Source organism: Diospyros lotus, chromosome 1 (assembly GCF_014633365.1).
Source record: "Diospyros lotus cultivar Yz01 chromosome 1, ASM1463336v1, whole genome shotgun sequence".
NCBI classification, from domain to species: Eukaryota; Viridiplantae; Streptophyta; class Magnoliopsida; order Ericales; family Ebenaceae; genus Diospyros; species Diospyros lotus.
This window is the reverse complement of record NC_068338.1, coordinates 8,357,992-8,383,851: the sequence shown is the minus strand read 5'-3', so window position 1 is coordinate 8,383,851 and position 25,860 is coordinate 8,357,992. Positions and strand designations below refer to the sequence as shown.

At 41.5% G+C, this 25,860-nt stretch overlaps 1 protein-coding gene across 2 annotated transcripts in view; it reads right to left on the bottom strand.

The window, feature by feature from the left end:
• LOC127794182 (nuclear pore complex protein NUP214) overlaps positions 1-25,860 on the bottom strand; it is a 130,986-nt gene that overhangs the window by 82,787 nt on the left and 22,339 nt on the right. For both annotated transcript variants that reach the window (XM_052325151.1, XM_052325218.1), the window contains exon 4: positions 23,407-23,553. In XM_052325151.1, the coding sequence (XP_052181111.1) occupies positions 23,407-23,553 (147 nt within the window). The remainder of the gene's footprint in view (positions 1-23,406; positions 23,554-25,860) is intronic.

The following is a 25,860-nucleotide window of genomic DNA, read 5'->3' as shown; positions in this document are numbered from 1 at the left end:
TCACAATAAATATTGATATATCAAAATGGAAAATTTAAAAAAAAAAAGAAAAAATCATGGTGCCAACTAGAAAGTCAAATTGCTGGAATGACCAAAATCTCACTTAAATATTAAAGCCACAAAATTAAAAGAGAGATGATGATGCTCAGCGGCATGACTAAGCTTGGCAGTCAATGCACCAAAGCTGCTAGCATGCCCGAAACAGAGAAGGCAGAGGGAAGCCAGAACATGTCTCCTCTGGAGATGCCCTCCACAGGAAGAAGATGCCCACAATAGCTGAAACAGAATCCCAAAAAATTTCTCAACAGAATCACCTAAAGATGGCTCCTCTGGACAGATCTGATTATCTTCTTCACAAGTGGGAAGGAGATTGCAGCAGGCGGCAACTAGAGAGAGACCAGATACCATGGTAGGTTGGCATCAATGGCAGTTGCAAAACAAGAGACTCAGAGAAGCAACACAGGTCCTGCGATGGAAAAGCATGAAACCAGCAATAACATCAGCCTTTAAGGATGGAGAATTGGAGAAGAACAGTGGCAGAAAACCCATGAAAATCGGATCCAATGGCAAAATGGTGGAGGAACAGATCTGGAGAAAAACAGGGGGAAAACAGAAGGGGGCTGGTCTATCTCAGAGACTTCCGGCTAGGCAGCAGCAACTAAGCTGCACGGGTTTACAATGGATGGTCGTCGGAATCTGGGCTGGGTCTTCTATGGGGATCCTTGGTGACTGATCAGGAAGGTTGGGGCAGTGCAACTGAAAATAGCAAACAGAGCTGAGGCTATGGCAGCGAGATTGCAATTGGCAAACCATTTGGTGAACCAGCTAGATCTGCAGTGGTTGCAAGTGCAAGAAGCAGTGAGAACTAGGCATTGGTTCTTTAAACCCAGCAGCAGTTATGCTTCACGGTTGCCAATGAAGACACAGAAGAAGATGATGATGAAACTGCAGTCAAGAAGATGCTCAGAAGTTATCAATGTTGTGACCCAGCACCGGTAAATAGGCAGCAAACAGGCAGACTGGGGCGAGGGAAGAAGATGATGATTGTGAAGCTTAGGAAGAAAACCCTAGCTTTTAATATGCATATACCACTTAATTAAACTCATAAACTATACACCTATATATATATATATATATATACAAATACAATAGGCCATGGGCCATGGGCTCTAACATAAAATTAACCCTAGACTATAACCATATAACTCAACGCTCCCCCTCAAACTGGAGCATATATATCATATGCACCAAGGTTGGTACAAATATACTTAATTCGAGAACCCCTGAGAGGCTTAGTGAAGACATCTGCTAACTGGTCATTGGAATTGACAAAATCTGTGGTAATACAGCCAGATAAAATCTTCTCTCGGATGAAATGACAATCTATCTCGATATATCTGGTCCTCTCATGAAAGACAGAATTGGAAGCAATATGTAATGCAGCTTGATTGTCGCAAATTAATCTCATCTGTGATATCTCTCCAAACTTGAGCTCCTGAAGCAATTGTTTTAACCAGATAAATTCACATGTTGCTAAGGCCATAGCACGATATTCTGCTTCTACACTCGACCTAACAACAACCTCTTGTTTCTTACTTTTCCAAAATACTAGGTTTCCTCTAACCAGAATACAATATCCTGAAGTAGACCGTCTATCAGAGGGAGAACCTGCCCAATCAGCATTAGAATATCCGACTACTTGAGTATGACCTCTATCCTCATACAATAGTCCTCTACCTGGAGCTCCCTTAATATACCTAAGAATCCGGACTACCGCATCCCAATGGTTATCGCAAGGAGACTGTAAAAACTGACTGATAACACTGACTGAGAAAGAAATATCTGGGCGAGTGATAGTGAAATAATTAAGTTTTTCGACTAACCTGCAATATCTTCCAGGATCAGCAAGAGGCTCCCCCTGTCCTGGTAAGAGCTTTACATTAGGGTCCATAAGAGAATCTATAGGTTTACAATCAAGCATCTCAGTTTCTTCCAGAATGTCTAACACATACTTTCGTTGAGAGATAACAATACCAGAACTGGATTGAGCAACTTCAATGCCAAGAAAGTATTTAAGTAACCCCAAGTCCTTAGTCTAAAAATGATGGAAAAGATGTTTCTTCAACTGAACAATACCATCCTGATCATCACCAATAATAACAATATCATCCACATAGACAACCAAGTATATACACCTCTCCAATGATGTGTGTGTATAAAAAACCGAATGATCAGACTCACTACGAGTCATACCAAAGTCTTGAATAATAGCACTGAAACGACAAAACCAGGCTCGAAGAGACTGCTTCAACCCATATAGTGAGCAACAGAGTTTACAAACCTGCCCAGACTCCCCCTGAGCAACAAACCCAGGAGGTTGCTCCATATAAATCTTCTCCTGAAGCTCACCATGTAAGAAGGCATTCTTAATGTCTAGCTAATACAACGGTCAGTGGTGCATAGCTGCTATAGAGAGAAACAAACGCACAGGGGACATCTTAGTAACAAGGAAAAAAGTGTCACCATAGTCAAGACTGTTAGCATTCAGAGAATTCAATGTGATATGAGTTTCCTAAAATTGGTTTAGGGAATCTTGCCTAAACCAATCTTAGAAAACTCTCCTAAATATACAGTTGCTATGCTTTCCTATTGTATAGTTTCCTATTGCATAGATTGATTGCTTTCCTTTTATGTAAATATCTCTTAGATTGATAGAAACAGAAATTTTATTCCATTGTTTACATGGTATCAGAGCCATCACAGCCGTACAAACCCTAGTGCCTTCATTGCACCTTTTAGCACTGCAGTACCTTCTGAAACCCTTCCTGCATCACACTCATTCTTCCTGTCTTGCTGCCAGCCTTCTCGCATTTTATTTAAGCTCTCTGCAGCATGTCTGAACTATCTAAAGCAGTGATAACTGGAGAAACCTCACCAGCAGTAGATCTAGTTCCAGCAGCAATCCCAGAAGCTGGGCATAGAGCAGCAGCAGGGGAGTTGCCCAATTTCCACCTATCCTATCGACTAGATGGGAGAAACTACCTGCAATGGGCTCAATTAGTAAGGACATTTCTTAAAGGAAGGCGTAAGAACGGTCATCTCACTGCCTCTCCTCCAAGGTCAACCGATCCTATGTACCCAAAATGGGATATTAAGGATTCCCAAATAATGTCCTAGTTGTGGAATGCTATGCTTCCAGAGGTAAGTAAGAATTACATATTTTTGGATACTGCTATGGAGATTTAGGAAGTTGTGAAGCGAACTTACTCCAAAATCCAGGATGCATCAGTCATCTATGAAGTGAAAACTAAAATTAATGGTTCTAAACAAGGGGGTTGTCTGTCACCGAGTATTATAATCATATGAATGGTCTTTGGCTTGAGTTAGACCACTAACAGAATATAAAGATGATTTGCAGCATGGATGCTTCAACCCTTAACCAAATAGTCGAACGGGATAGGATTTTTAAGTTTTTGGCTGGCCTTAACCCCGAATTTGATCAAGTAAGGGTGCAGCTACTTGGTCGGGAAAAACTTCCCTCTCTTAATGAGGTATTTGCTGTGGTAAGAAGTGTAGAAAATAGGAGGCTGGTGATGCTAAGGGAATCTGTCACTGACGGATCAGCAATGGCAGTGAACAAAGGAGAGGGGACACGGCCTAGATTTGGGCGAATAGAGGCTCAAACTAGAGCCAATGGAAGAGAGGGACTATGGTGCACTCATTGTAAGAAACCCAAGCATACCCATGACACATGTTTCAAGCTTCATGGCAAAGAGGCTGTCCTAAATAGGAGTGGAGGAGGATTCAAGAATTTGGCTGTAAGAAATCAGGTTTATCTATCACACAATGAGAAAGAAGAGGACCAGTCGGGAGTAAAAGATGAGGCTGACAGCAGCTCCAATCTCACTCCATTTAATGCTGAAGAGATCAACAAGCTGAAGTCCTTCCTCAAATCAATGCAAGATGGATCCTGCTCTCTAGCACAATTGAAAATCCCAAGTAAATGCACTCATTCTACATTCTGTTCTACCTTAAAAACTGATCGGAATGATGTTTGGATCTTGGATTTGGGAGCAACAGACCATATGACACCTAACCCCTATGTATTTTCCACCTATCAACCTCTCAGGACCACCAAAATGATCACAATTGCTAATGGCACAATAGTTCCTATTGTTGGCCATGGCAGTGTGGATCTTGGCCCTAATCTCTCCATCAAACCAGTCCTTCATGTCCCACACTTATCAGCTAATCTGCTGTCCATTCATCAACTCACTAAAACCTTAAATTACCAAGCTGTTTTTTCACCTAATATGTGTGAGTTTTAGGCACTAAAGACAGGGACGAGGATTGGTGTTGCTAAAGAAAAAGGTGGGCTGTACTGCTTTGTAGGGAAGGCTTCTTATCCATCTAGAAACCAGCCACCGGTTGCTTGTTCCTCTCAAACTACAGCAGATCATCACAATATATGGCTGCATCATTACCGCCTTGGTCATCCTCCATTTGCTCTACTAAAAGTTATGTTTCCTACTTTATTTCATTCTATTGATCCCAATATCTTTCATTGTGATGTATGCATTCTTTCCAAACAGCATCGTGTTCCTCATCCCATGAGTAATAAAATTAGTTCTAAACCCTTTGCTCTAATTCATTCTAATGTATGGGGGGCCTTGTAAAATTCCTAATTACTCTGGGGCTCGGTGGTTTATCTCCTTCATTGATGATTGTACTCGAATGACATGGGTGTTTTTGCTAAAAGATAAGGCTGCCATAGGAACGGTGTTGCCAAATTTTTGTAAGATGATTACTACTCAATTTGGAACACCTATATAGAAACTTAGAACTGATAATGCCCGAGAGTATTTTAATCACCATATGCATCAGTTTTTCCAACAAGAAGGAATTGTCCATGAATCTTCTTGTATAGATACTCCACAACAAAATGGAGTAGCTGAGAGGAAGATGAGACATCTCCTTAATGTGGCCCGTACTCTTCTTCACCATCATAGAGTTCCTAAAAGTTTTTGGGGAGAGGCTGTCCTCACTGTTGCCTTTCTTATTAATCGAGTACCCACAAAGCTCCTTCACCAACAAAGCCCTCTTGCTTGTCTAACTACTCATTTTCCAAATTTTAATGTGCATGATCCTCTTCCTCTTAGAGTTTTTGGGTGTGTATCCTTTGTTCACATATCCAAACAACATCGAGATAAGTTGGATCCACGAGCACTTAAGTGTGTTTTCCTAGGGTATTCTCCTACCCAAAAAGGATATAAGTGTTATCATCCTTTTACTCGCAAGTTGTATGTCTCCAAAGATGTTACCTTTGTTGAGTCCCTTTCTTTTTTTGGTACCTCTCCAGCTGGTCCCCAGGGGGAGAGACTTTCCTATGGAGACTACAGCTTCAATGAAAGCTTTGATTATACTCTCTTGTCTGCCTCTCGGCATACACCTCACTCCAGTTCTAATTCTCTTGACCACACCAGCCCTACTACCGCTCAAACAACTCAGCCATCATCAACCCGACCTTCTCATCCTCTCAGTAGTCTGTTCCCTGGCAGTCACAAAGAAGTGCATGATCAGGCTGAGTTGGGTGAACAAGCGGCCATCAAACGGCTGTCCTCTCCAATTCGGTACAAGGGGTCTCCTTACATCTACAAGCGAAGGCAGCCTATCCAAGACACACAGCATACACCACCCTCGGATTCTGATCTAGGTATGAATCTCACGCAAGATACTTTTTCTTCTGATGGCCCTATCTTTGATGATTTAGACCTACCTATTGCAGTTAGAAAAGGGGTTAGGAGTTGTACACAACATCCCTTAACCAATTCTCTCTCCTATCATCGTCTCTCCCAAAGGCATAAGAGTTTCCTAGTTTCCTTGGATTCAATTATCATTCCTAAGTCAGTAAATGAGGCATTACAGGATCAGAACTAGAAACAAGCTATGTTGGAGGAAATGAGTGCCCTAAAAAAGAACCATACATGGGATCTTGTGTCCAGACCTAAGGGGATCAATTCGGTGGGGTGTAGATGGATTTTTAATGTAAAATACAAGGTTGATGGCACCCTAGAGAGATATAAGGCCAGGCTGGTAGCTAAGGGATACATACAATCTTATGGAGTCGATTATCTTGAGACATTTGCTCCAATCGCAAAAATGACCACGGTACGTATTCTCTTCTCATTGGCAACCTATTTTGGATGGAACCTACAACAACTAGATGTAAAATGCATTCCTCCATGGGGATTTGGAGGAGAACGTATATATGGAATTGCCACCAGGGTTCCAAGAAGGGCATGAAGAGAAGGTATGTCAGCTCAAGAAAGCTCTATATGAGCTTAAGCAATCTCCTAGGGCTTGGTTTGGACAGTTTTCCAAAGCTATGAAAGTTTTCGGGTATGACCAAAGTAGGGGAGACCACACTCTCTTCATAAAATACTCTAAAGAAGGTAAAGTGACAATTCTATTAGTATATGTAGATGATATGATTGTCACGGGCAATGATAAGGAGGAGCAAGAAAAACTCAAGAAAAGGCTGTCTAGGGAATTCAAGATCAAAGACTTGGGGGTTCTCAAGTATTTTCTGGAAATTGAAGTTGCCTATTCTAAAGCTGGGATCTTCCTTTCTCAAAGGAAGTACGTGCTGGACTTGTTGGCAGAAACAGGGTTAACAGGCGTAAAAGGGTCTAAAATCCCTATTGAACCTAACAGTAAGTTGTGGAACAACCCTAGCAGCCAAACAGTGGACAAAGGAAGGTATCAAAGACTTGTTAGAAGGCTGATTTATCTCTCCCACACAAGGCCTGACATTGCTTTTGTAGTTAGCCTTGTGAGCCAGTTCATGCACAGCCCAACTGAGGATCATATGCTTGCTGTAAGAAAAATTCTAAGTTACCTCAAGTCCACTCCAGGCAAGGGAATTCTATTTAAAGCAGGGAATGAGCTGGACATCAAGGGTTTCTCAGATGCTGACTATGCTGGGTCTATCACAGATAGGCGGTCAACAAGTGGTTACTGTGTTTATCTAGGCGAAAACTTGGTGTCATGGAGGAGTAAGAAACAAAGTGTTGTAGCAAGATCAAGTGCAGAAGCGGAATTTAGGGCTATGGCCCTTTGCCTATGTGATGTTTTGTGGCTAAGAATTATCCTTGAAGACCTGAAGATTCAAGCCCAAGGACCAATTAGCCTTTGGTGTGATAATCAATCAGCAATTAGCATAGCCCATAATCCTGTCCAACATGATAGGACTAAACATATTGAGATAGACCGACATTTCATCAAGGAGAAATTGGAAGCCGGCCTAATTCATTTACCCTATGTGCCATCCAAAGAACAAGTTGTGGATATCCTAACCAAAGGGCTACCAACGAAGAGGTTTGAAGACTTGGTAAGCAAGTTGGGAATGTTGGATATACATTCTCCAACTTGAGGGGGAGTGTTAGCATTCAGAGAATTCAATGTGATATGAGTTTCCTAAAATTGGTTTAGGGAATTTTGCCTAAACCAATCTTAGGAAACTCTCCTAAATATACAGCTGCTATCCTTTCCTATTATATAGTTTCCTATTGTGTATAGATCTATAGTTTCCTATTGCATAGATTGATTGCTTTCCTTTTATGTAAATATCTCTTAGATTGATAGAAACAGAATTTTTATTCCATTGTTTACAAAGACCATAAACCTGAGTATACCCCTTGGCAACCAAACGGGCCTTAAGGCGATCAACCTGCCCATCAGGACCCACCTTGACAGTATAGATCCACTGATAGCCAACAAGAGATTTCCCTGGGGGTAAAGGTACCAAATCGCAAGTACCATTGGAATGCAAAGCAGTCATCTCATCCACCATTGCTTATCGTCACCCCAGATCAGAAAGTGTCTCACTAACAGTCTTAGATACTGAAATAGAGAATAAGGAAGACAAAAGCACAAAAAGGAGACGAGAGATGGTGATCGCTAAGAAAATTATAAATGGGGTGAGGATTGCGAGAAGAATGGGTACCTTTCCAAAGGGCAATAGGAAGCAAATCCTCAAAAGGCAAGACCACAGGAAGTGGAGAAACTGGAGCAGGATGTGAGGCAGCAGGAGTCGCTGAAGTAGTAGGAGACTGTCAAGCCTTGAGTATGAGGCTTGGGCAATTCTGGAAGAGTCGGGAAATTTAAGAAAGAGAAAGGGAGGGAGGATTTGAATTAAGAAGAAAGAGAGAGAGAGAAATTAGAGAGGGAAAGATCCGAATGTATTCATTGATAGATCTCATCCTCATATACACGGCCTTTTATAGGCTAACCCATCTGGTTGTTATTGCAACCAATTGCCTACAAGTGGCCTAGGCAGAACCGCCCATCACATGCATTTTGTTATTACATTCTGCTATTACCGCTATAGCTATGCATCTATAGTTTATTCACTTAAGCCATTAGGCTTGTGACAATCCCTGCCCCTTAAAATCTTCCTTGTCCCCAAGGAAGGTGAGTAGTTGAGCAGCGCGTGGAAATTGATTCAACAACTGGGGAAGGTATTCCCAAGTGGTATTTTCAAGGTGTCGATTGGACCATTGAACCAACACTTGGATGAGAGGTACGAGGCCCTGATGGACTACCCTTCTGTCGATGATGGCTAGTGGTTCCACTTCTCCGTCGGCCTCTTCAGCCGCAGGAGGTGGTTCTAAGCTCACAGTAGCATTAGGCTCAATATACTTCTTCAAGAGGGAGACATGAAATATGGGATGGCATTCCATGTGGAGAGGTAGCTGCAGCTTGTAGGTGACTTGACCCACCCGTTCCAAGATACGAAATGGTCTGAAGTACTTAGGACTGAGCTTGGTGGGAGTAACGTTGGAAAAGGAAGACTGTAGGAAGTGTCTAACCTTTAGAAAGACCTGATCGCCTACTTCGAAGTTTCGATCACTTCGTTTGCGGTCTGCGACCTGCTTCATCCTGTTGTTAGCGGTAGCCAACTCTTGTTTGAGTAGTGAAATGATCTCCTATCGGTCTTGCAAATACTCAGTTGCGTTAGTTCGCGCTCTCTTGGTACCAGTCGTGGCAAGCATTGTAGGTGTCTGGTAACCGAATAGAGCCTCAAAGGGAGTCTTCTTGATAGTGCTATGGTAAGTTGTATTATACCACCACTAAGCTAAAGATAGCCACTTACCCCAACTCTTAGGCCGAGTAAAACACATACATCGCAAGTAAGATTCCAAGCACTGGTTGACTCTTTCGGTTTGCCCATCTGACTCAGGATGGTATGCTGATGACATGTGTAGACTCACCCCTAGGTTCTTGAGCAATTCCTGCCAGAAGTGACTGGTAAAAATTTTGTCTCGATCCGAGACGATGGATTTAGGTAGTCCATGCAATTTGGCCACTGTATCAATGAACACTCGAGCAATCTCCTAGGCTGTGAATGGGTGTGTGAGGCCAATGAAGTGAGCAAATTTGGTCAGCCTGTTGACCACAACTAGGATCTCATTTCGGCCTTCTGACTTAGGTAGGCCCTCGATGAAATCCATGGATATCTCCTCCCACGCTCGATCCGGTATAGCCAGTGGCTGTAACAATCCTGGATAAGCCACTTGTTCATGCTTGCAGCGTTGGCATGTCATGCAAGCTGCCACAAACTCCATGACTTCTTTTTTGAGGCCAGGCCAAAAGAACATCTGTCGAACCCGATAATAAGTAGCTCTAACCCCCGAGTGTCCGCCTAGTGGAGAGCTATGTAGTGCCTATAAGATTTTGGCTTTTAGTTCCCTATCATTACCCACGACCAATCTGCCCTTAAACCTGATTAGACCATTAGACATAGAATACCCTTGTTCGTTGGTGTGTTGGACTGCCAATTGAGTTTGTAGGGACTTAGTCCACTCAGACTTTTCATAGCTTTCAATAACTTCTTTGACCCAATCAGGCACCACTGCGGTGATAGCCTTACATTCCCCTATTTCTGATCTTCGTGACAGAGCATCTGCCACAATGTTCTCATTCCCCTTCTTATACTGTATCACATAATTCAGGCCCAACAATTTGGATATTCCCTTCCTTCGCAGGTGTGTATGCAATTTCTGTTGTAGGAGGTGTTTTAGGCTGTCATGGTCGATCCGTATTAAGAAGGGGGCTCCTTCCAAATAATGTGTCCACTTGTCGATAACGATGATCATAGCTAGCAATTCTTTTTCATACACACTTAGCCCTCGGTGTCGAGCAGCCAGTGCTTGGCTGATGTAAGCTAGGGGTTTCCCTTCTTGTGTCAGCACTGCTCCTACCCCGATGTCGCATGCATCGGTCTCCACCACAAAAGCCTTACAGAAATCCAATAAAGCCAAAACCGGGGCTTGTGTCATTGCTTTTTTAAGAGTGTTGAAAGCATTTTCAGCCTGGGAATTCCATCCAAAATTGTCCTTCTTGAGTAACTCAGTCAATGGCTTACTGATCACTCTATAATTCTGTATAAATCTTCTATAATACCCTATTAAGCCAAGAAATCCCCTCAACTCCCTTATAGACGAAGGCTTAGACCATTCCAACATTGCTGCAACTTTACTGGGGTCTGTACTGACTCCTTGGCCGGAAATGATATGCCCTAGATAATCCACCTCATTCTTTGCAAAGGAACACTTGGAGAGTTTAACAAACAATTGATTAAATTTCAGGATTTCAAATGTGGTTTGAAGGTGGGATAGGTGTTCTTTGAGGTTAGGGCTGTAAACTAAAATGCCATCAAAGAATACTAGGATAAATTTCCGCAAGTATGGGGCAAATAGGTGGTTCAGTGGCTGGGGCATTGGTGAGTCCAAATGGCATCATCTGAAATTCATAGAGGCCTTGGTGTGTTCTGAAGGCTGTTTTATGGATGTCGGCAGGGTTCATCTTGATTTGATGATACCCTGCCCTCAGGTCTAGTTTAGTAAAGATGGCAGCCCCATTTAACTCATCTAATAGGTCTTCAATCAAGGGAATGGGAAATTTGTTTTTCACAGTAAGGTCATTTAACTGTCTATAATCTATGCAAAAGCGCTAAGTACCATCCTTCTTTTTGACAAGAAGAACAGGAGAGGCGAAAGGGCTTTGGCTAGGTTGGATAATGGAAGCATGGAGCATACTTTTGACCTATCTTTCAATTTCAGCCTTCTGGTAAGGGGGGTAACGGTAGGCTCGGACGTTTACTGACTCAAAATTGGGTTTCAAAGGTATAGTATGATTAAACAAGCAGTTTGGGGGTAAGGTGCGTGGTTCCACAAATAATTCCTGAAATTCCATAAGCAATGGTCGTAATACAATAGGAAAGGTTACCTTTGCAAAGAGGTCTGTGGTGGGAGGGGCCTCCTGCTCATCTTTCTCCATAGTTTGAATAGAGAACAGCTGGGATATCTGCCCTTTTCCTTTCTTCAGCAGCTTCTGTAACCTTTTCCCTGTAATCATCTTGCATTCCCTTGCCTCGAGGCATCCTTTTAAAGTCAACTTTCGTCCCTTCAAATCCAGTGTGACTTCCAATTTGTTGAAGTCGAAAGTCAGAGGACTGACTGTCCTCATCCAATCCACCCCAAGGATGATGTCACAGCCTCCTAGCTCCAGAATTCTTAGATCCGTAGAGAACTCTTCCCCTTGCATCAACCATTTAAACCCTACACTCTTATAATTGTTGTACATTTTACTGTCGTTGGCTACAGTTACAGATAAGGGGGAAGTATTCACTAAGGTACAACCTAATTCAGTAGCAGTTGCTTCATTGAGAAAGCTGTGGGTGCTGCCACTGTCAATCAGCACCATTATCCTTCTCTTGCCCACTCTCCCTTCAACCTTAATGATTTGCCCCGCATGTTCCCCTTTCAGTGCATAAAATGAAATTTCCCCTCCTTCACCGGCAAAATCACATTGAGAAACCTCCTTTTCTGTTTCTTCAAGGTCTTCTTGCTCCTTCTCTAGTATTTGCTCCTCACCACCCTCCATGTTCAGTAGTTGCCTTCTACATTGGTGGCCAGGACTATAAGGGTCTCCACATTTGAAAGAAAGCCTCATCTGCCTCCTCTGTCCCATAGTGGGGTTTCTGATCGCCAGGGCTTGCTGACTTCCTCTCGGTGGACCTGTACCCCCTATCGCTCCTTCTCCCTAGCATGACCACTAGGAGGTAAACTGATTAATGGTCCTGTATAAGAGGCCTTATTCCTTTTGTAGATGGCTTCTACCGTCAATTCTTGTAATCTGGCTTTTTCTACTACCTGCTTAACTGTAATTGGCATCATCATCTTCACCATTGATCTCAACTCATCCTTAAGCCCACCAATAAAGCTAGACACAAAATATTGCTTAGTAAGTGTTGATTGAGCGTTCCACATTAAGCCTCCTAACTCTTCGAATTTTTCCAAATACTCCGTTACCCCCCCCCCCCCCCCCCCCCCCGCGCCCGAAGTTTATTGAATTCTTCTATCACATCTACCATATTCTTCTCTCCAAATCACCTACACAATTCTTCGGTAAATTCGATCCATCTCACCCCAATTCCTTGGTACCTAAACCATCCTTGAAACCAAGAATCAGCCGTATCGTTAAGATAGGTTGTGGCCAATGTAATTCGCTGTGACTCAGCCACATTATAATATTGGAAGAAACGTTCACACCGGTGGACCCACCACCTTGGCCTTGTTCCATCAAACAATGGTATCTCCAGCCTTAGCATTGGTGTGTGAGTACCAGATTGTAATTGAAATTCCCTTACCTGAGGGTCCGTGTCAATTCCTTGCACTCCTTCTGACTCCGCTTCTCCTGGAGGTCTCGGAAGTATTCCAGATCAATTCGAGTTCGGTCCAGCTCCAGATCCCGGGGGAAATTCCGTTGGCAAACAGAATTGCGGTAAGGATGATAGCATATTAAACATGCTATTGATCATTTGACCAAACTGATCCATCGTTTCTCTATGCCTCTCCAGCTCGCGATGCATATCCTCACGAGAAGTCGCCAATTCCTCTCGCATTCCTTCTCGCATTGCAGCCACATCTTCCCTACTTTGGGTGATAACTTCGTGTGTCTGCGACATTCTGAACTCCAGCGCTTCCATTCTGGTTTCCAATTGTTTGAGGTCTCGTTCCTTCCGCCATCTTCTGCTTCGCAATTCCTTCCACAAACACTACCGAGGCCGCTAGCTCTGATACCAATTGTCAGGCCTCGAGTATGAGGCTTGGGCAATTCTGGAAGAGCCGAGAAATTTAAGAAAGAGAAAGGGAGGGAGGATTTGAATTAAGAAGAAAGAGAGAGAAATTAGAGAGGGAAAGATCCGAATGTATTCATTGATAGATCCCATCCTCATATACACTGGCCTTTATAGGCTAACCCATCCATTTGTTATTGCAACCAATTGCCTACAAGTGGCCTAGGCGGAATTGCCCATCACATGCATTCTGATATTACATTCTACTATTACCGCTATAGCTATGCATCTATAGTTTATTACACTTAAGCCATTAGGCTTGTGATAGAGACACGAGAGAAGGCACAAGAACAACATCTCCACCGGGAGGAGACCGAGGTTGATGACATCGATGATAAACCTGCAATGGGGTAGAAGAAGGAACAGGGAGAATAGGAGCAAGAGGACTCGCAAGAAGAGGGATTGCCTCAAAAATGTGTTGACACTTGGAAGGAGGTGAAGAGTAGAAAGGAGACGACTCAAAGAAGGTAACATCTGCCGAAGAAAATAGCGGCGGGTGTCAGGAGAATAACACCGATAACCCTTTTGAAGGCGAGAGTAATCAAGAAAAATCCATTTGATAGACCGAACAGACAATTTATCGTGACTGGGAGACAAGTTATGGACAAAGCAGGTGCAACCAAAGACGCGGGGAGGAAGAATATATAATGGTTGATCAAGAAACAAAAGAGAGTGAGGAATCTGGTGCAAAAGAACCGATAAGGGCATCCTATTAATGAGATAACAAGCAACAAGGACAGTTTCAGCCCAAAAGCGAAAAGGGACATGATGATGTAGAAGAAGAGTGCAAACAGTTTCAATCAAATGTCTATTTTTATGCTCAGCAACCCCATTCTGCTATGGTGTATATGCACAAGACGACTGATGCAAGATCCCCAGAGAAGACATAAGGGTAGTAAAGGGAATAGAAAAATACTCAGGGGCATTGTCACTGCGCAATACTTGGACAGAGGTATGAAATTGCGTTTTGATTTCAGTACAAAAAGATTCAAAAATTGAGAATAACTCAGAACGATTTTTCATTAAATATAACCATGAGCAACGAGAATAATCATCAATAAACATTACAAAATATTTAAAACCCAAAACAGACACGACACGACTAGGACCCCAGACATCGGAATGAACTAAAGCAAACGGTGACACAGCCCGATTATTCACACGCTTTGGAAAAGAAATAAGAGACTATTTTCCAAGTTGACAAGACTCACAATGAAAAGACGACAAACTAGACAAAATGGGGACCATTTTCTGAAACTTAGCCAAACTAGGATGTCCCAAACGATTGTGGAGAATAGCAGAAGACTCAGTCACCGAGCAAGCAACAGGAGATGCGGGAAGGTTGAGATGATAGAAACCCTACGACTCACATCCGACACCAATCATCTATCCCGTACCGCGATCTTGGATAGTAATAGAATGATCATCAAAGGTGATAGAACAATTTAAGGCACACGTATATTTACTAACAGAGACAAGATTAAAGGGGCAATGAGAAAAATAAAGGACAGAATCTAAAGGTAGAGAAAGTAAGGGTTTGGCAGTGCCAACAGCTTTAGCAACGGCTTTGGACCCATTGGCTAATGTTATAGAAGGTAAAGAAATAGAATTAGTAAAATGAGAGAACAAATGGAGATTACCAGAAATATGGTTAGAAGCACCTGAGTCCAAGACCCATAGTCCTAAAGAAGATGACTAAGCGAGACAAGCAGTGGAATCACCAGAGTGGGTGACAGAAGCAACTGTGGATGAGGATTGCTAGGATGTCTTATACTTGAGATACTCATCAAAGTCATCCCCAGTGAGAAAGACAGATTGTGGTGGATGACCATCAAATGACTCAGATCGAGAACCATCAGCATGAGCAACATTAACACGAGGAGGGCGGCCATGCAACTTATAACATTGTTCCTTAGTATGCCCCCACTTGTGACAGTAGTTACACTTGGGGCGTTTGTCCCGATTACCACGATCTCCTCCCTGTTCGCCACTACTCTGAACCTGTGAAGCCATAACTGAATGATCACCTATAGAAGAGGGAGGTATTGTAGGAATAGATGAAACCTGAAGAAGACGAGAATACACTTCATCCATAGTAGGTACAGTAGGACTAGCAAGAATCTGATCACGAACAAAAGCAACCTCAGGACCAATGGCAGCAAGAGTACACACCATGAAGAACTTATCTCGCTGAGTTAGATCCTCTGCAGCAGTCTTACCAGCAGGTAACAAGGAATTAAATTCAGCTTTAATAGAGGTCATCCGACCAAGAAAATCAAGAAGAGTCAAAACCCTGCTGTCGTAAACTAAGCTAATTAGACACCACTAAATACAGACGTTGAATGTCATTAGTGTATAGCGCCTTAGCCTGAGCCCACAAGCGCCTTGGCCTGAGCCCACAATTCACAGCACGTGGTGTAGTTAGTATAGATCGAATGAAGAGAAGGATCAACTGACTGCAATAGGAGACTGCACAATAGAGCATCAGCTCTCTGCCACTCAGTTTTATCTGTGGTCACATTCTCGGCCTTGGTGGTTAGATGATCCTGTAAACCTTGACCCATACACCATAGTTCAACCGCCTTGGACCAAGAGATATAATTGGAACTGCCCATCAACTTCTCAGTAGCAATGGCTGAAGAGGGAGACAAAATACCAAAGAATGAGCCAAATTTACTATTCCCAGCCATGTTGGACAAAATGGAGCCCTACAAGATCAACAAATCTGAAACAAAAGGGGTTAAAAATAGCCAAATAGAGAGGCTGGATGATCCAGCACAGAGAATGAGGCGTGCTGGAGCGACAGCAGACGGCAGATGGCGACGAAACCAACGAGACTGGGATGGACTGAAGGAGGCGAGTCCCATGATGAAGACGGCATTGCGATCGAAGCATTGGAGAGAGACATCGGAGCAAAAAACTCTCCGTGAACAGTGCGAGAGAGGCAGCGGCAACGGCAATGGTCCTCCAAGGGTCGACAGATCGAAAGCCGACGAACGCAACAGTGGTGGCGGTGTGCGTGATCGGTGGTCGGATGGTGAAGACCCGCTGCAGACTAGTAGCGCGAGCAGTGAAACTGCAGTGGGCGACGAATACGGTAGCACAGCAGGCTGCAGCGGTCGGTGGCGACGCAACCAACGATGGTCATCAATGATGTGGGCAGCGGCGGCAGCTAGGGTTTGTATGGTGGCTGTTAGGGTTTGATTTTAGCTCTCATACCATGTGAAGCTTAGGAAGAAAACCCTAACTTTTAATATATATATATATACCACTTAATTAAACTCACAGACTATACACCTATATATATATATACAAATACAATAGGCCATGGGCTCTAACATAAGATTAACCCTAAACAATAACCATATAACTCAACAATGATGATGTAGGCAAAAAGAATGATAAAGAAAAGAGAACTAAGAATATACTCGGCAAACACTAATAATGGAAAGGAAGTTGATTTTGCACATGATCAGTGTCGTGTTCAATAACACATAAGACTCGAACAAATAGTTGTCAAAGGCCAGGCCCAAAGAGGCGCAACTCTGGCACCTCATCACCACTCAGGCACAAAGCCATGCTTGAGGTGCTGCCCTAGGCACACAAGGAGTGCCCCACATGCAAGGCACAAGGCTCAAGGCACATGAGGTGCCTTGTATATTTGGGTTAAAACTCTATTTCTTATCCATTTGTCATATGAGATCTTATTTAACGTTGATTTGATCGCATATTCTTGTATATTAGTGAGAGGCAAACCTAGTGGTTTAAGCCGAAAGTTTGTCGAATCTCCCACTGGTTGGGATCCTTTGGCAGTGATGTTCACTTGCTAGAGAACTATTCACGTCTGCATTCTACTTCATTTTTGTTTCTTTCTTCTAATTTTTTTGCAATTTAGAAGAAACTAATTTTACGCTGTAATTGTTTTTTGCTGTATATTCTACTCTAATTTTTGTTGCAAGAAGAAACTAGTTGCTAAGAGGCAAATGTTTTCAATGTGGGACCTACTAATTTTTTCTCTCTCTTCTAATTCCTTTTGCAATTTAAACGAAACTAATTGCGAGCCTCATGTGCCTGAAGCTCGTGCTTCACCTTGCACCTCATGCCTAGGCCCCAAGCATTAATTTGCGCCAGAATGTGCCTTATGCCTTTGACAACCATGCTCGCAAATCAGTGAGGCTCTAATACCATGTTAAAGTAAGAGAATCAATATATAATGGATATATACAAGGCTTTTGACTAACCTAAAAAGGTAATAAACAATTATGGAAAGATTAGAAAGAAGAAATGAAAGATCTATAAGTATTCTAGGGATATTGTCAAGATATTCCGATAAAGATAACCCATGTGAGAAAATAATTATGAGAGAAAAATCTAAGAGATTAGTCTCTCTTAGCTTGTTATTTATAATAGGCATAACGGACCTTAAACACCTATGAGCTTATCCTAATTACAAAATAAAACATAAACATATAATAATCACAATTATACTAATACTTCTAACACTCCCCCTCAAACTGGAGCATAAATATCACATGCACCAATTTTGTTACAAATATATTCCACTCGATGACCATTTAGAGACTTGGTGAAGACATCTACAAGTTAATCACTGGAGTTAATAAACTCTGTAACAATAACACCTTCAACCATCTTTTTTCTAATAAAGTGACAGTCGATTTCAATATGCTTAGTCCGCTCAAGAAATACTAGATTGGAAGCAATGTATAAGGCAGTCTGAATATCACAAATAAGCTTCATAAGGGACACTCCACAAAACTTGAGTTCCTACAAAAGTTGTTTAAGCCAGATGAGCTCAAAAGTTGCATTAGCCATAACCCAATACTCTGTCTCTGCACTAAATCTAACTACTACATTTTGTTTCTTACTTTTCCAAGAAACCAAATTTCCTCCAACATGAACACAATACCCAGAGGTTAATTGACAACCAGAAGGAGATCCTGCCCAATCTGCATCTGCATAACAACAAATATATGTGTGTCCCTTATCCTCATAGAGTAACCCTTTACCTCGCGCTCTTTTGATATATCGCAGAATCCGAATAATTGCATCCCAGTGAGAATCACATGGAGAACTGAGGGACTAACTAACTACACTCACAGCAAAAGCAATGTCGGGATGAGTGACTGTGAGATAGTTCAACTTGTCTATCAATCTCCTATACCTACTAGGGTCTGAATAAAGCTCCCCATGTCCCGACACGAGTTGAACATTTGGATCCATTGGGGTGTCAACTGGTTCGCAGTTCACCATACCAGTTTTTTCTAGGATGTCAAGAGCATACTTCCTCTGAGAAATTGAGATACCACCTCTTGACTGAGCAACTTCAATACCCAAGAAATACCGAAATCAGTCTAGGTCTTTGGTCTGAAAGTGCTGATGTAGATGTTCCTTCAGCTTTTGTATTCCAACCTGATCACTCCCTGTGATAACAATATCTACATAAACAACAAGGTAGATACATAAAGAAGAAGAATGGCGATAGAAAACCAAATGATCAGCTTCACTTCGAGTGAGACCAAAGGCTTGAACCATAGTGTTAAACCTGCCAAACCATGCTCGTGGAGATTGTTTTAGACCATAGAGAGACTTCTTGAATTTGCAGACTACATTAGACTCCTCCTAAGCAACAAAACCAGGTGGTTGCTCCAAATAGACCTCTTCCTGCAAATCACCATGAAGAAAGGCATTTTTAATATCGAGCTCGTAGAGTGGCCAATGACGTGTGGTAGCCAAAGAGAAAAAGAGGCGAACAGAGGCCATTTTCGCAACAAGAAAGAAGGTATCACTAATACAACTCATAGATCTGTGTAAAGCCTTTGACAACCAAGCGGGCCTTAAGACGTTCCACCTGGCCATAAGAACCCACTTTGGGAGTGAATACCCACCGACAACCAACGGCAGTCTTCCCTGGTGGTAAACGCACCAAATCCCAAGTACCATTTGAATGTAAGGCATCAATCTCATCTAACATAGCCTGATGCAAACCAGGATGGGATAGAGCTTCACCTGTGGTTTTAGGAATAGAAATAGAGGAAAGACTCGAAATAAAGGCACTATAAGAAGGGGACAAACGGTCATAGCATAAAAAGTTAGAAATAGGATAGGGATTACGAGTAGACTGTGTACCTTTGCAAATGCAACAAGAAGACTTTTGGGCTCAGGATCTGAAGCAGGAGGGACCACAAACGGAGAGAATGAGTTAGGAGAGTCCTGGGCTAGAGGAATGCTGGCGCCGGTAGCGAGATGAGGACGACGATGATACGTAAGAAGTGGAGTCGTCATGGCAGGTGGACGGAAAAATGGTAGAGTAGGCGCCAGAGAGGAGACAAGCAGACCTGATGAGGACAGCGAAAGAAAAGAAAAAGGAACGGGCAAAACCTAGAAAAGACTCTGTGAATCAGACTGAGCAACAGAAAAGAAAGACTATTGTTCAAAGAATGTGACATCAACAGACAAAAGATAGCGGTTCAGCTGAGGAGAATAACACTTATAGCCTTTCTGCAACCGGGAATAGCCGAGGAAGATACACTTGAGAGATTTTGCAGCAAGCTTATCTTGTCTAGGTGAAAAAGAATGCACAAAACAGATACAACCAAAAACACGAAGAGGAACAGAATAAAGTGGTTGTGTAGAAAACAAAAGGGAATGAGGGATTTGGTCATGTAACACTGAAGATGGCATGTGATTGATTAGATAACATGCAGTTAGAACATCATCTCCCCAAAATTTTGTAGGAAGATTGACGTGTAAAATGAGCGTCCGGGAAATCTCAATAAGATGGCGATTCTTACGCTCAGCAACACCATTTTGTTGAGGTGTGTAAGGACAACAAGATTGATGCAGGATACCATTAGTAGTCATAAAGGTAGTAAATTGAGAAGAAAAATACTCAAATGCATTATCACTACGTAAGGTACGTATAGAAACTCCAAATTGTGTTTTTATTTCAACAGTAAGTGTCTAAAAGATAGAAAACAACTCGAACCAACTCTTCATAAGAAACAACCGAGTGTAAAGAGAAAAGTCATCAATGAAAGTAACAAAATATGAAAGACCAAGAGTAGAATTGACACGACTGGGCCCCCATACATCAGAGTGCACAAGGGAAAAGGGAGTCTCAGCCCTATTATGGACTCGATGAGAAAAAGAATTACGAGCAAGTTTACCATGCTGACACGACTCACAATTAAACATGGACAATGACGACAAACTAGGATCTAATTTCTTTAGTTTGGAGAGACTAAGATGACCGAGATGGTAGTGGAGAAGATCTGGGGAAGCGGCACTAGTGCAAGCTACCAGTGAACTAGGCACAGCAAAATGATAGTGACCCTGTGACTCACGCCTAACACCAATCGTCCACCCCACACCCCAGTCCTGAACACAAACAAAGGTAAGAGTAAAGATAACAGAACAATGAAGGGTTTTGGTGAGTTGGCTAACTGAAATCAAATTAAAAGGACTATCAAGAACATATAAAACAAAATTTAATGAGAAAGACGAGGCGGGTGTGATTTGGCTGATTCCTTTAACTGCAGTTTTGGTGTCATCAGCCAGGGTAACAGTAAGCAAGGTATCAGAATAGGCAAGTGAGGAGAAAAAAAGTTCATTATCACACATATGGTCAATGGCGCCAAAATCTATAATCCAAAGACTAAAAGATGAGCCTTGAGCAACAGGATTACCAGGATGAGACTATTAGGTGGCCTAGAACTTTAGGAAGGCATCATACTCATCTGCAGACATAGGTACCAATTGCGAACCTAGTGAAGATTGAGCAGGATTAGGATCGCTCTGAAATACATGACCTGCACTAGTAGATGATACAGGTGGAGTAGTTGGCCGACCATGTTTCTTTCAGCATTTATCCTCAAGATGACCTAGTTTCTTATAAAAGGTACACTGTGGACGTGAGCGATTATTATTGCGTCCTCTATTTTCTCCTACGGTGGAAGCCTAAGACACAAGAGCTGAAATATCGGCTGGAGGAACAACATGAGAAGAAGATGACATACCATGCGCACCTGTCACATTCAATAACCTTTTGAAAGAGTCCTTCATGGTGGAACTAGCTGGTCAAGATTTGATGCCTGATAGCGTCAAACTCTGATTTCAGACCGAAGAGAGCAATAACCATAAAAAACTTCTCTCGTCGAGCATTATGTTCAGTGCGGGTCGTAGTGAGAGAAAGAACAGCATCAAAGTTTTGCATGAGAGCCCGAACCTGCCCCAGATAAGATTCCATGGACAACTCCTGCTTGAGATTCTTGATATTATAAATCACAGTGTACAAACATTGGATGTCGTTTGTATAACACTCTTCATCTTCCTTCCACATATCAACACAAGTTTCAAAGGGGCGAAAGAGTTGCATGATGGAAGGATCAATAGACTGCCATAGGAGGCTACATAACTGGGCATCAACTAGTTCCTATCTTGCCCGATTCGCTTCTGGCACACTTTCAACCTTTGTGGTAAGATGATTCGCTTGGCCTTGCCCTTTGAACAATATTTTGACAGAGGCTGCCCATGAGAGATAATTAGCCGACCCTATCAACTTAACAGTGGTAATATTGGTTGTCCCAAGATTGGAGACAGTAAAGGATTGAGAGGCAACAGGGGCAATAGGTATCGAAGCGGGAATAGCATCAGCAGAAACGGCATCATTGAAATCAGACATGGTGAGGGTTTCGACACTGGAATTGGCTTGAGGGGTCGCCGGCGATCAGATCTGGAGAAGCTGGAAAATATTGGCCAGCGGACGCACTCTCACGCGTCGGCGCATGGAGACGGAGGCAACAAGTGGCGGGGGCGCGTGGGTGGTCCGGCGGCCACAAGTCTTCTGCGGTCAGTTGATCTAGTGGCGGCAAACCCGATGGTGGTGGCGATGTTATCCAATGGTGGCCGAACAGTGGGGTTCTAGTATTAGGCAGTGACGTTAGGGTTTGACAGCGAGGGTTTGACGATCACTGGAAAAAGATACACAGCGACGGGTAGGGTTTTTCTTACCGGTGGCTCTGATACCATGTGAGAAAATAATTATGAGAGAAAAACTTAAAAGATTAGCCCCTCTTAGTTTGTTATTTATAATAGGCATAACAGGCCTTAAACACGTATGGGTTTATCCTAATTAAAAAATAAAACATAAACATATAATAATCACAATTATACTAATAATTCTAACAACCTAGATGGAGACCCTAATTGCTATCAATGACCTGCTAAGCATTGCTATCGATATATATAACCCTTTGGACAAGGGTTAGCCCCAAGTTTGGGCAAGCTGCCATTTAGAAAAAAAAAAAAAAAAAGGATTTTGAAGGTTGTAACTGTATTGTATTTTTGTTAAAAGGTAATGTTGTTTCTTCCCTTTTTTCTTTTGCTTTAAGGTGTACTCTCTAATTTGTTTGTCCTATTCATGCAATTTATTTATTACAAATATTTCTCGATTGAGAATAGTGGAAACTCTAGGTTCCCTATACCTTTTTTTAGGGTTTGCACTATTCAATGCATTTTTGCATAATATATTCTTTATTTATCAAAAAAAAAAAAAGAAAAGAAAAAGTGAGCTTCATATATACTTATTTTGCGATCTATCTATACATAACTGCACATAAATCAAATAAGGGGAAAAATGATGTCAACTCTAATAATAGATAAAGGAGTAGGTGAGGGTTGTGGGTTGAAACAACTTATTAACCCCCCATTCCAACGAAAAAAAAAGAAATATAAAATAAAAATTAAATAGCTTTGCATAGGCATGCATAGAAAATAAGTGCACAGAAGCCAAATCTAATAATAGAGAATTAAGCATATAGATTTTTGGAAGCTTTCCCTTGTTTGGAATTGACAGTGAGTTTCTCATATCATTAGAAATGCATCAGATGCCTAAATTCTAAGTGCCAAATAACAGGACATATCACCATAGGTCATACTGCCAATTCATGATTGCTATAAGTTTTCATAAATAGAAAAAGGAAGCCTACAACTGGTTAGATCATATAAAACCAAAAATTAAAAAACTAGATCAATTAAGAATTCATGCTTAAATAGAGGAAAGAAGCAGATGTGACATAAGAAAGACAATTATTTCTATGTAACAAAAACAGAGGACAAGAGAAGCTCATAACAAACAAATTTTAATCACAAATATTGAAGCATTAAGACATATGACAAGTAAATACCTTTCACAGTGCAATCCAAATCAGAGTCACCAATCCACGACTTGAATGACAACAAGATGCTGAATTTTTGTTTGAATTTTGATGAGAAGATGCTAAGATTATTCTTTCTTGCCACAGCAACAAAATTTCCTTTCATACTCCATTCAACTGCATAACAGAATGTATTTTAAAAGTAAAGAAGCAATACATACAAAAGAAATTACTGCAACTACTTATTAGGAACAAAGATATCACTTCCAACCCCATTACAATCCATTGGGTATGGGTCAAAACACCACAAATTTGTATACGTTGGCTTTCAGGTAAAACCAATAGAAATTGGAAAGCGTATGGAACAATTAACTACACTAAGTCTGCATACGAGACTATTACTAAAAACTGAGTAGCATGCTTCCCCTCTGAACAGCACGGACAAAAAAAGAAAAAGTTAATGGTAATGTAGAGAAGTCTTATGGATGGTTTTAGAGAAGAAAGCAGTCTAAATTGCTTACAGATTATTAAAGACATCATGAAGCAACAACACATGTCTAAACACGTGGAGGAGATACTAAGGATTTTCAAATTACAAGTGGATTACATCAAAGATTTGCTTTGAGCCCTTACCTATTTACGCTAGTAATAAAAGAACTCAATAAAAATATCTAGGTCTCGGTGTGTCTATTTGGTGGAAGAGTCCAAAGAAGGCATGAATACCAAGCTCGAGATATAGATGAGCACTTTAAAATCCAGAGATTTTTGGTTAAACAAATTGAAAACCAAATATATGGAACGTAAATTTAGCAAACATACAAGTGTAGATAAAGTTATGGTAAAGCTAGGAGATCACATCATATCAAGAAAAGATCAGTTCAAATATCTTGGATCAATCATCCAAAAAGATGTGAAGATTAATGAGAAAGTTACCCATAGAATTAAGGCAAGAGGTTAAAATGGAAAGGTGCATCTGACATTTTATGTGAGTGAAATTTCATTAAAGCAAAAGGAAGTTTTATAAGACAACTATAACAAAAACTTTGTTGAATGACATAGGGTGTTGGGTAGCAAAGCACCAACATATGCAAAGTGTGAGCATAAAGGAGATAAGGATGTTAACATGACTGTGAAACCAGAAAAGAAAAAATAAAATTAAAAATGAGATTATTCTTAATACAGGCAGAGTGGATCAACAGAAGATAAAATGCATGAGACAATTAAAATGGTATGGTTATGTGAAAAGAAGACCAATAGGAACTTCTATGAGGAAAGCGGACATGGAACTAGTACCTAGCAAAAGGGGTAGAGTAAGACCAAGAAAAACTAGATGGGGGCACTTAAGTATGATATGATTTATAAAGAGGGCCTTATAGAAAATAATCATATAGATAAAAGGGGTCTAGAATTAATGTAGCCAACTATAGATAGTGGGATAAAGGATTAATATGTTGTTATTGTTGTCGTTGTTTGAACATAGACTTTGTCACAACCCCCAGGGCGTAAGAGTAATTTTTTTGTTACATGTATTTGTCTTTGTTGTACCTTAGGTTGTTATGATGTTGTACCTACAGTTAGTTACTAACTAAAGTGATGTAACAGCCTATAAATAGGTTGTAAAAGTAGAGAATGGTAGCTTATGAATGAATGGGAATTCTATCTCTCTCTCTCTTAGTCCAAGCCATTCCCATCCCTTCTCAATTTCTCCCTCTTTTTGTTCTATCTCTTCCTCCTTTTCTACTCTAATTTTCCCGTATTCTTACCAAATTCCTTTATAAACCCTAGCCCAACACTAGGTTCGTGTCATTTGGTATCATAGCAAGGCTTTCCTCAAAAGCTGATTGAAGGCATAGCAGGCCAATGAAGCTAATTCTGCAAATGATTCCAGCAATTCAATGCTGCTAATTCGACAGAGTCGATCGAATTCTCGAAAGATTGCAACAAAGTCGACAACTCTCTGGGGAATTGATCAAGGTTTAGTTTGAAATCGAAGCAAGAAGTTGCGACAAGAGAGTCGATTCTTAGAAAAGCTCAACCGAGCCGATCAAGTCACAAAAATTATGGATATAGAGGCAATACAATAATTCCGATCAGTCATCGCAACCGAGCAAAGTTGTTGATCCTAGAGCAAGCAACTCTCGGAACCTCTCTAGGTCACTGCATGTGACTGAGGCGAGAAGGAAGGCGAGTGTTGGAAGTAGATGCCTGAGCATGCTGATCGTCGGTAACTGCGAACATAAGCGATCATGTGCAGTTGATTGAGGCAAACTCAAGATTGCTGAATTTTGATTTTGAAGAAGGTGAATCGAATCTTAGTGAATTCTAAGCAGCTAGATTAGGTGATTATTGGAGGCAAATTTGGAGCTAATCTCGGTTCGAAAATAGCAGGCGAAGCAGATTCTTGGAAGGCGGATTCGTAGCAGCCGATTCTCGGCTATTGCATCGTGACTTAGGTTTTCAGCTCGAAATTGTGGATTGTCGAAC